The 12,119-nt window shown below is 38.6% G+C and overlaps 1 protein-coding gene across 1 annotated transcript in view; it reads right to left on the reverse strand.

Annotated features, from left to right (window-relative positions):
* The window catches only part of LOC122788036 (speckle-type POZ protein-like), a 127,943-nt gene that overhangs the window by 32,734 nt on the left and 83,090 nt on the right, over positions 1 to 12,119 (reverse strand). Inside the window, exons 6-7 of the mRNA XM_044054956.1 lie at positions 5,531 to 5,586; positions 3,547 to 3,669 (exon numbers count right to left, since the gene is read on the reverse strand). Of these exons, the coding sequence (XP_043910891.1) occupies positions 3,547 to 3,669; positions 5,531 to 5,586 (179 nt within the window). The remainder of the gene's footprint in view (positions 1 to 3,546; positions 3,670 to 5,530; positions 5,587 to 12,119) is intronic.

Consider the following 12,119-nt stretch of genomic DNA (forward strand, 5'->3'; position numbering starts at 1 on the left):
ATATCTCCTGGCTCAGTATGAGTGGCTACATTTACAATGAGTTCTGCACACAATTGTGTATTGCCTTTGAGGTTGAGGACATAGCTACAGAATGCTTTGTGGTTGTCCTTGGCCTGGGAGGCCAAATTGACCTCAAATGTGACTTTGGTAGACTTTACTGGTCCTCTTTTATTTTGTTGAGAGTGATTTGAGAGTGCTTTTGCTGGCTAGGCCTCCTAATGTTTGTTGTTTGCCATTATTTCTTCCTTTACCCCTATTATTTTATTGATTTTGTGATTCCACAGCAAGTTTTTTTGTTTTAGTTTGTACTTCTTCCTGGTGGTTACAGTTGCCTCTATGAAGATATTAACATGCTTGTACAGGGTTTCTGTGAACAGTTCTGCATAGGCAGCAGTGGGCTCAGGGTTTATGGAGGCTTGAAATTTTGCCAGGTTCTCACTTAATAGCAAGAGGTTAGCCTTAGAATAGTTCATGAATATTCCAGGTTTAGCTGGGGGTCCAGGTTTTGTTTTTACTTCAAAGGTGACCATTTTGTGGTCTGACCTTAACAGGAAAGGCATTACAGTTGGGGGTGTGCAGCAGTCTCCTATATTAGTGAGGACCAGATCCAGTATGGTTGCACCCCTGGTTGGTGCATTGACTATCTGGTCCAGGGAGTCTGTGTTTACAAAATCCAAGAATCTCTGTGCATGTACGTTTGGTGTTGTATAGGATTCCCAATTAATAGCTGGGGTAATTAAAGTCACCCATAGATGGTTAGTGTTTCTAATAAGTTTAAATACATGGTATTGGTTTTGTGAGTCATAGAGGGGGAACCTATAGCTTGCAAGGAAGTGGTATTGAATTTTACCTATGGTCATTTGAACCTGGAGCAGCTCAAGTATATTGTCCTATTTGAGCAGCCTTGATGTATATTTATTTTTGATGTAAATAGAGACACGTCCACCTTTAGTCCCTGTCTGTGAACTAGCTGGCCTAAATGTGTGAATGCCTTGAAAATGTCAACAACTATGTCCTTTGTATGTTTCACCTACCCATTAATGAAAGAAAACAATCAAGTTCTGCTTGGATTCCAGTTAGATGGTGATGGGTAAACTCTGTCCAACAAATGGAGGTAGGGCTTACAAGCATACCTGCATTGGTTGATCTTATGTCTTAACCTGCCTACCATCAGTGCTACTGCATGTAGCTGCACTAGTGGAAGACATTCAGTAAACAAAGGGGTGGGACTCATGTGCCTTCCCTTCAATGACATTGTATAGCTACATTTCTTGCATACCTCATTCATTTGTTTGAGGATTAAGTGGTTGTCAGTGTACCTGAGGCAACTGCTGCATTGCCTCAGGATGCCCATGTCATCAGGCCAGCTGTGGAAATAGCAGGGAAGTGCATGTCCATGGCTTTGGATCTCAGCTACCTATTCTACAGGGGGACAGTACAAGGCAGATACACAGCTGACCAGCTTGGTGGCTGCAGAGTGTAGAATACTAACAAGTCATGCATAAAACTGTCTAGGGTCAAGTGCACAATCACAAACTAGCTGATCTGTGTGAAGCTAGGGATTTAGGAAATTATAGAAGTAGTTTATAGGAAAAAATTCAATTTGAGGTGTCTGTGTCCACACAGGGCACTGTCAACTGCTGCTACACAATGAGCAGTGCAAATGTAATGACTTTATATAGGCAGAAACAAAGCTCAAACAAAGAAATTAGCACTCTAGCCAATAGCAAGCAGACACTTTCAGACAGTGCATCCCAGCTCAGAGGTAACCTGGACCCTCTCTAAGGCCACTAGGGAGCAGGCCAAAGACTCCCTAATGTAAAAACACTGTTTGGGACCACCCAGAGTGTAGAAACAACAGATTAAAGCTAGAAATCAAGCAGAAAGTTCAGGAAATCAATGAAAATGGCCATGGCAGGAGTCCAGGTCACTGATAATTTCAAACAGAGAACAAGGTCACAGTAGTTAATACACACATTAGTTATCAAGCTTAACCCTAGGCAGTTTTAGGTAGTCTTGTTACTGATGTACACTCCTACAGCAACCAGGCTAGTAGGCTGAGAACCTGTCTTGTACTATCCCCCTCTAGAATAAGTAACTAAGGTTCAAAGCCACTAGTAAATTTTCAGATGAAGTACAATTCAGTATTCAGCAGTAAATATACAGTTCTGTCTGGGCCTGGACGCAGCCCAACAAACACTTGCAAAGTATCAGTAATAACAGATAAAAAGCAAGTTTAAAGTGCATAATCTTCTTCAAAAATAGCACGGTTTAACAGCAGAACTTTAAATAATTGAAATACAATGAAAAACAGCCTTTTTCATGCACTCATTTAGCAGTGGATTGATCTGGATGCACCAAAAAGCCTCTGAAAACAATGGTGTCATCACTAAGGGAGTTAGAGCTGTGAGATAAAGAGCCATGATTGTTTTGTATTTAAATGAAGGTAGTTGCACTGTGTACTTTTAAAATACCACATTAAATGGGCAAAAACACTATATTACACAAGTGTTTGTTGTTCTGATTCTCCTGCTTCGCAGGCAGTTCCGTGGGCCTTGTGTCTTGGACTTCTTTCATAGTTAGCTAATCGAGTTTCAGCTTCAGAAGTAGGAATTCACAATGGTTTTAGTGCATGATGTTCAGAAAGCTATCCATATTAGTAAGAGATGGGAAGCACTCAAACAAGGAATTCAAACTGTACTCATTTATGCTAAAACCCATAATGCAGCATGGCAATGGAAGAATGGCTGTGAGTGCCTAATGTATCTGTATGTAAGGAATGTTTTGTTTGTTTGTTTACATTTGTTTACCAGGAATGTCCAACTGGAACAGAACTCATTTTCAGTGTAGTCCTGGGGAGAAACGTTCCAGGCACTTGTGTTTGGAATGTTTAAGAGAAGAGATAAGAATTGGGAAATGTCCTATGCAAATCAGAAGTAAAGCTAGGCAATGCTTGTGGGGGCTGCCAACAAAAAATGTTTAGTTTGCTGAACCACTGCTGACAAAACTTCTAGCTGATGACACCAGAACAAGAAATATGCCATTGTTGCCATGGATATGGCAGGAAAACAGCACCGACAATGAAGTGGTTAATAAAGCACTTATCACGCTGAAAGCTGCATCAAGAGAAAACATGATCCATAATAGGTTTCATGATCTGTCTCTTGCTGCTTATCCTGTTTACCAGACAACTAGTTCAAGTCTTCAGTGGCATATGTCCAATGAACTACAAGAAAAAAGGACTCATCTAGCTTGATGATAATGGATACCCTTTTTCAGTTACAGAACTGTGATTATATATATATTCAATGTACGGTAAACAAGCACAAGGCACAAAGGCCAGATAGGATGTAGGGCCACTCAGATATTTATACATTATGACAGCGACAATATCAGTGATTAATGTCAGAATATGAGCATTGTTAATTGACATCCCACTTGTCTGACATGAATATCAGAGATAAACCCAATGAGAATACATTATTTCACAATTATATTAGTGATAAGTAATACATAAATCTAAAAAAGATGGCAGATTAAACCCACCTTTTCTGCAGCTGCTAGCAAATCATACCCCATGTTATTCAGATTCGGAGCCCTCCCCGTGTAAATAAAGTGCAGTATTTCTTTAAAAATTTCAGGTTTCACTTCAGTGATTTCAAAGTGGTTCTAGGAGAAAAGGCAGCAAATTAAAACCAGGTGAATAATGAAAGGCAAACTATCTAACCCAAAGCCAACTACACTAAAGGGAAGGTGCCAACATCCATACTATGTGCATTAGCTCTTTGCCCACACTCCCTTGAACAGTACTACTCAGTTCTCTCAAAAAGCTTCATTCCCTGGTTACTACACGTAACTTCACCACACTCCCTACACAGATTACCAGTCTCAGTGCCCCCAGATTATTACAGATACCTATGTTTACCATTTCCAGTTCCCTTAGAACTTACCTTCACTGACTTTCACCGTTCTCATTTTCTACAGAAAGCTTCACTCTGTGGTTATTACACGTAACTTCACCACACTCCCTACACAGATTACCAGTCTCAGTGCCCCCAGATTATTACAGATACCTATGTTTACCATTTTCAGTTCCCCTCGAACTTACCTTCACTGACTTTCACCGTTCTCATTTTCTACAGAAAGCTTCACTCTGTGGTTATTACAGGCACTTTCACCACAGTTTGCCATTCTCAGTGCCATCAGAAAGCTTCACTCTTTTGGTTACAAGGTATCTTCGCTATGTTACCATGCTCAGTTCCCCCAGAAAGCTTCATTATGGTTCCTTTAGGCACCTTCACCACACTCCTTACACAGATTAGCATTCTCACCTCCATCAATAAACTTCCATCTGTGGATACTTCAGGTACTCTAACCATAATCCTTGCATCTATTACCATTTATAGTTCCCTCAGGAATCTTTATTCTTTGTTAGCCAGAGGCAGCTTCAACAGCTTTTCCTAAAAATACTCTCTCTTAGTCTACAGACTCTATTTCTTTCTTCACCATCCAGACCCTTGCTCACATGTAGACATCTTCTTGATACACTTTATCTGTTCATATCATGTTGTTCTTACTCTGTCATTCATTTGCTAAGACTTTGGTTAAAATTCTCACCAAAACAACAGTGGAAAACAATCTATTTAATGCTAGAGATATTGTTGACAAAAACAATCTCTTTAATGCTTATGATACAATTGTTGACTGAAGCTGCAGCAGCTGAGATTCGAACTTCCACATCATGCTGCAACTTTTGAGTTAGATCATTTAAGTTTGGTATAAAGAGGGCAGAAACCGGCATCGATAATGTTTATTTTTTTTCTTCGTCCACTTTGCAAACATTTCTTTGTCAATTTTAAGGGTGTTAGGAAATTGTTTGTTGATTAAGTGACATTCACTGAACTGCAATTTATGTATTTGTTTCTTTATTTATTTAATTTGTTAATCAGTCTAGCAGACTAATTTCAATGGACATTTTTGAAACCAAGCCTGGGATGCAAAACAAGGCGACAGGAAATCACAATAGTAAAAGATACAGACTACATTTAGATACAAACTAGAGTGGAATTAATATAAAATAGCAAAACAAATTAGAATAAGTACACAAACTGATAAACTAAGTATCTGGACTTAATATTTTCATTATGTAGCACAAACATGCTTCTCACCACTAGCAATTCTCACAAACTGTATCAACATACATATCCCTAACTACCACCCATTCCCACTATGGAATATCTTATTCCTTGTTATCTGTAAATCTCTCTATTAAGAGGAATATTTCAATAAATAAGGTACATAATGAACAAGGCTCCAGAAAACATTTTCAGAGAGATTCTAAAATCATATTACTGATGTCTAAAATAATATTACATAAAAACTATAAAATAAACTTATAAAAGAAGGGAAATACACCCCCACAAGACCTGACCTAAAGTCGATTACCACTGCATTACATTCTCTTCCCATACTTCAGGCTCTGTAAATCCTTGCTGCAGAAGACTGGAATGAAGCATAGTCCTTTCCTCACCTTTTTTTCTTCTGCCATGTGCCTCTCAAACATAGCACGAAAGGCTGGACAACGAGCTGAAAGTAAAGAAAAAAAACACAAAAAAGAGATGGTTACTAAAGCTTTGTCTAATATTTGCAGATTAAAAACTAAGCCATTTTTACTTTTCTGCTATACATGAGGAATTTTGCCAATAGAGTCAACTGTGGAATTTATGCCATAGAAAAGGAGAAACTAAATACAAGATTTGTGTGCAAAAAATGAAAACCTTATCAAAATGTTGCCTGTATCAGACAAATATACTGCTCAGCATTGAATGAATTAGATTGACCACTTCTCAACAGTATGCTAGAAAGGGAAGTTCTTCAGACAGTAAATTTCAAAAATGTCAAAAAACATTGCAGCATGGCTCCATAGGAAATAACACCATGAGTGTTATTAATACTAGCCTTTCATAAGCTGTTACCTGCTGAAGTAACTTGTCCAGTAACCAGGAGATTCCCAGTTTTGCTAGCCAATATATGTTCTCCAGCTGAGAGCAGCTGAGGTGCACTACATTTTAACATCTATCTGCAACACTTCCTCAGCTTCCTTCTCTCTTCACGTTTAAAATGCAATATTGTCAAAGTCATTTCTTTACATCCACCTCCACATTTCTGGTACTCACTATGTACTCTCTCTCTCTCTTTCTGATATGTTGCTTCCTGTACTCACTAACAGCACGTTCCTCTTATGTTTCCTTCCCTTATATGTTCCCTTCTGCACTCTGCTGTTTCATGTACTCACTGTGGTCTCCTATTTTGACTCCATTTTTCTTGTGTTCACTAACTCCCTCTGCCCTGCAATGTCAGGCACTCACTAACCCCCATTTTCCATCTCTCTGTCCTGATATTTACTGTACTGCTCTGCAGTGCCTGTGCACACTGTTCACTACTCTCCTGCTGTTTTATATTACTGCTATGCCTTCTATCATGCTGCCTCTTACACTCACTATCGCCTCTCTTTTAGGTTTGCTATGTTATACTTCCTAAGGTTTGTAGTTTGTCTTGCTATCTGCTCTTCTCTCCATGTTTAATTTGTCACTCTGCTCTGCTGTTTCCTGTGCTCAGTAACTCTGCTTGCTGTTTCCTGTGCTCACTAACTCCGCCCTGCTGTTTCCTGTGCTCACTAACTCCACCCTGCTGTATCCTGTGCTCACTAATTCTCTCTCTATCTCACAGTATCCAGTACTCACCACCATCTTTCCTTCTCCCATCTTCAGTTTTCTGCACTTACTACGCAGTCTGCTCTGTCACATCCTGTGTTTACTAGCTACAAGATCAGGTTTCACTTGTAGCTTATTAGAATGTAATACAGTATTCTTTTTACATATACCTAGAAATGCAGCCACATTAAAGCAGATGTTATCATAATTTTGTATTTTACATGCAGTTTCAATAAAAGGGAATGTTTCAGTGAAGGATACAAATGACCTAAGAGAAATAACCTGAACCACGGTTAAAAAGGTGTGTAGAACTTGGAAATTTACAAGGTTTTGGTATTATTAGAAGCGATACTGCAGACACAGAAATCAATAAGTTAGTTCGGACTGATACACAAAAAGTCAGTGTAGTGCAGTCTACATTTGTCAGGAAAGGAATGCCAGTTAGTATTAAGTCAGCTATTCAGGACGAAATTAACAATTCTGAGTACAAAAGCTATGGACAGATTTGATTCAGATATTGTTGGCATCTACCTGTACTGTATCCTGCTACTACATAATAAATCACCTTTATCAGATCTTGTGCACAGACTTTTATTCTGAAAGGTACAAGAAGATTTCACACGTAAAGGAGAAACTCAGATATCTGGCGCTTGTTTAGCACAGATCTGGATAATTAAAAGCTAGAGACAGTCATCCCAGTCATTCCAGTTTCATCTTACAGTTTCAGAAAGCCCTTTAAATTCTTACACTATCTGCTCTTTTATATGCTCATGCTCTGTTCCTACACTTTCCCGCTCTCTCTCCCTCTGCTTTCTGTACTCATTATTCTCTCTTTCTCTCTCCTATGCCCTGCTTTCTCCATTCTCTCTCTCGCTCCCTCTGCCTTCTGTACTCACTATTCTCTCTTTCTCTCTCCTATGCCCTGCTTTCTCCATTCCTTCTCTCTCTCTCACTCCCTCTGCCTTCTGTACTCACTATTCTCTCTTTCTCTCTCCTATGCCCTGCTTTCTCCATTCCTTCTCTCTCACTCTGTTTTCTGTACTCACTGTTCTTTCTCTCTCCTATGCCCTGCTTTCTCCATTCCCTATGTTTCCTATGATCTCTCCCTTTTCTCCTTGTCCTTATGCTCACTCAGCTCTCTCTCTCTTGCTTCACTTCTGCAGTTTCCTAAGCTCACAGTGTTCCTTCTCTCAGCCTTGCTATGCTTGCTACTCCCTGTAATCATTATGACCTCTTTCCGCTCTGCTGTTCCCTGTACTCACTATGGTCTCTCTGTCTTACTGCCTCACAGTTTTCTGCACTGCTACCTCCTATACTATGTAGCTGAGCCCCCCCCCCCCACACACACACACACACAAACACACATTCGGCATCCTGTTTCCAGTTCCTGATACATTATTTTAATTTTCAGCAGTACTCCCTGAAATCCCAATTTCCCCTGACGTCTGACATATGTTTCTGAGGGTTTGCCTAGTACTGTAATTTGTGTACCTATATCATACCATACCAAATGAACCTTCACAACTAGTAACTTTATACTATAATGTATATTGCATGTATTATGACCAGTGTGTGCATTTCAAGTTTTTCTCTTCAACCTGGGTTCAGTTTGGTACATGTGTTTTGGCTAATGCACTCTTAACAAGTAGCTCTGTAGAGGGGCTTCTGGGATTTATTTGGTAAACTGAAGACTGCAAAGACAAGAGCATTTTGAGGTGTTTTAGTTTAGACCAATTTGCTTTGACAGATGACCCATTCCATTGCCTAGATATATCGGTAAATGCATTAATCTCCCATAACAGTATAGCCATCCCCTTCCTCTAGAGGTTGAGGAGACCATACTAAAAAACATGGTCATTCACCCTTTCATTTTTCTAAATTCTGATTTGTATGGCTGATTAGATTTTCAGAGTGAAGAGCAGAATTTGTTTTTCTCATACTAAAGAATGCATATTGACTTTCCAATAACATATTGCTTTCCAACACTACTAGAAGACAAGGGCATACTTTCATAACTACCAGAATGGTCTCTTCCAGTGGCATTCCCAACACACACAGTAAATAAATAAATAAATAAATAAATAAATTACACCCAGATATTAGGTCTTTTTTTCTGTATTCTAAAAGGTGGTAGAGTATTTTTTAGCAATATACCTAAAAGGTAGAGATTCCCTTTCATGGTTCCAATTAACTAACAGGAGGCATATCTTCCTGTACATTCCAAAGGAGCAGAATGTTGCAGTATCCAGATTTACAACCCCAATGATCTTCTAAAAACATCCAGCACTGAAAAGCTTCAACTACGGTCCATGTTAAATAAGGGCACTCTGTTATAATACAGACATTTTAAATAATTCTCCCAAAAGAATGACTGCATTCCTTTATGTTCTCTATAGAGTACATAAAATCTTTCCTTAAAGTATGCATCCAATTGCATTCTAAAGCAGAGTGGACATAGTATCTCACATTCTCAACAGGAACATGATGGATTTCTTTGTATTCCTTTCAAAAAAGGCATGTACTCCTCATAAGCTCCCCAAACGTGCTCTTTCTCCTTCAGCTCCTGACTTTTCCCTTCCAGCCTTCATTTGCCAGCCTTTCATCTCTTCCAGCCCAAAATCTTAAAACCTGATGAATATGGCCAACACTGTCCCTCTGATCTTTAATCATAGGGTAACATGGAACCATCAGTGAGGAGACAGATTCTTGAAAAGAAATTTAGAACAAACTCTTGAAAATCCTTGAATGTATGCAGTACAGATGCCTAAGTAAGCTTTAGTGACCAAAGATTTGCCAAACAAATGTTTATAGGTTCATAGGTGTATACTAGGCTAAAGACCACTAGGGCCCTTATAAGCCAACCCAAATGTGACTCACAAATTTATTTTGTATAGTGGGTGATTTACTGACAGCCTCTAGCCTTCAGAAACATAGGAGCCAGACCAGGTGTGAATTTCGGATTACCCATCCATTGGTCCAAGTTCCGCTTATATAGGGATAGGGAGGAACTCTGCTTCACATGGATGGGGAGCCTGTTCCAAAGAATGAAAATTCACTGAGAAACATATTTGTCTCTCTAACATGTCCTATTTATGCAGCAAGCAAAATATAGGTATTTTAATCTAGTAGTTTTGATGTTGTGTGTTTTGCAGATATGTGAAAGGTTCATCAAAACAGGGTCCAGGGATGCCTTGTACATCAGGCAAATATCACCTCTCAGAAATATGTATGATACCAAGTTAATAAATATCTATCCCAGGACTAACTGATTCCACTGGGGCTTGAACGCAGGACTTTCTGGTATGAAGCACATGAGATGACCACTACACTATGGAACATACCACACACACCTTTTGCAAGCCCTTCAATACTACCTCATACCCCTCAACTTAACCTAATCAAATATTTGTAAGTGGGGGTGTCAGGGTGTGGGCAAGTGGTGCAAGACTGTTACTTTTGGTGTGAAATTGGAGTTTTATTTGATTTCAACAAAACAGCCTTTGTTTAAGAACTTAACACCTAATTACTCCACAAACCACTTTCACTAAAAGCACTCATGAAGTGCCAAAGGACTCCTTTTGTGGTCTCTACTATATCCATTAATCATGAGAATGCACTGTTTCCTTGAAGTGTGTGGATAAGGTAAGAGGGGAACAGGATGATGGAGGGAGTGCATTCTTCAACAAACAACAACAAGGACTCAAAGAAAGATGTTTATATGATCTTCCAATACAGTAAAAATCCAGTAAATGATCATGTCTGTCAAATGTTTAAATGCAGGAATCTTTGGCAATAAATATGTATACTAAGTACCAATATTATCTCCAGTCTTTGCTGAAGATGGTAATCAGGCTCAGTGGAGTCTGCCAAACCAGCAAAATGAAATCTACACGTCTACCTTTTGATATCCGGTAGCACAGCTATAGAGTGTGTGCATTAGCTACACAGACTTTGTGTGACAGACTGATCCATTCAACTGCAGTACATAAAGGTTACCATACATACAGTCTGCAAGTGCAGTGATAATACGTTGATCACTGTATTCTTTGACAGCAGAGCTGATGAGTAATGACACGCCACCTGGCAATGAGAAAAATAGGTGAGAAAAGTTTTCTACCTGACTGTGAGTCATGATCATTCTGCATATACAGCTGCAGTCAGATAGAGTATCAGTGAGGGGTGTGGCCATGAAGAGCACTGAGTAGCAGCATTTCTCTTCAGCTCTGTCTCTTCAGATTTTCTATGACAGGAATTTTATGAAATAACTATCCTAATTGTGGATATTGTTTAAGTTTTTTATTCCTCTTGATATAAAGAAGGATATTATCTAAAAAATTTTTAGAATAATTTAATTTTTCCTGTCAAAATTTCTGTGATACTCTGATCTTCACCAGTCAAAAGATGAGCTTCTCTAAAACAGCACATCAGGATGCTACCTTAAAAAAGGAAATGCAGTCTTTGCTGACTAATATACAATAATTAGCCAGCAAAATTAACAGAATGGACTTGAAGCTGGATAATTTCAAGAAGAGATGTACACATCAAATGGATACTATCCATGAAGACCTAAAACAACAGAAGGAACGAATCTCAGGAATCCAAACAGCTCTTAATGATATGGATACCAGAATTCAGGAAAGTGAACATAATATTGAATTTCTTTTAAGACAACATACTCAACTGCTATCAAAGGTAGATGATCCTGAAAATGGATCTCATCACAATAATATAAGAATATTTGGATTACCTGATAATATAAAAGAGAATAACAGAAAAGTTTTGAACATCATGGTTGCCAGAAATTTTGGAACTTCCTGAAGCACTTTCCTATGGTATTGAAAGGGCACACAGGTCCATGGTATCATCTAAAAATAGCAAAACTAGTTCTACTAAATCTGTGATTGTTAAATTCATTTCATCTCATGATAAGGAAAGAGTACTGAAAACTGCCTGGGCAAAATCACCAATTAAGGTAAAGGACGATATAGTACGCTTCGATAATGATTACTCACCAGCAGTAATCTCCAAAAGGAAAGTCTTTTTGCCCTTAATAAAAGAACTTAAAAAGAACCAAATAAAATCTCACTAATTATTTCCAGCAAGGTAAAAAATCTTTCACCAGAATGCAACTAGACTTTTTGAGGACTTAGACACATCTCTTTCTTTTGTTAAAACAAATAAATTTCTGGACAAACTTGAAGACCTGGAATGGGCTACTGCTAGTCTAAAGAGGTTGCCAGAAAATGGAACATGGAAAACCTTTGAACAAAAGAAGAAACTTAGGAAATAACTAACATCAAATGCATTTCTTATTATTTGCCTCCTTTCTACATGTAAGTGACCCAAAAAAGTCCGGGGAGATGAAACTGGATCAACAGGTAAGATCTGTGAACTTTTTTTTTTGTT

Source organism: Protopterus annectens, chromosome 13.part0, assembly GCF_019279795.1.
Source record: "Protopterus annectens isolate FY-2018-M chromosome 13.part0, PAN1.0, whole genome shotgun sequence".
Taxonomy (NCBI): domain Eukaryota; kingdom Metazoa; phylum Chordata; order Ceratodontiformes; family Protopteridae; genus Protopterus; species Protopterus annectens.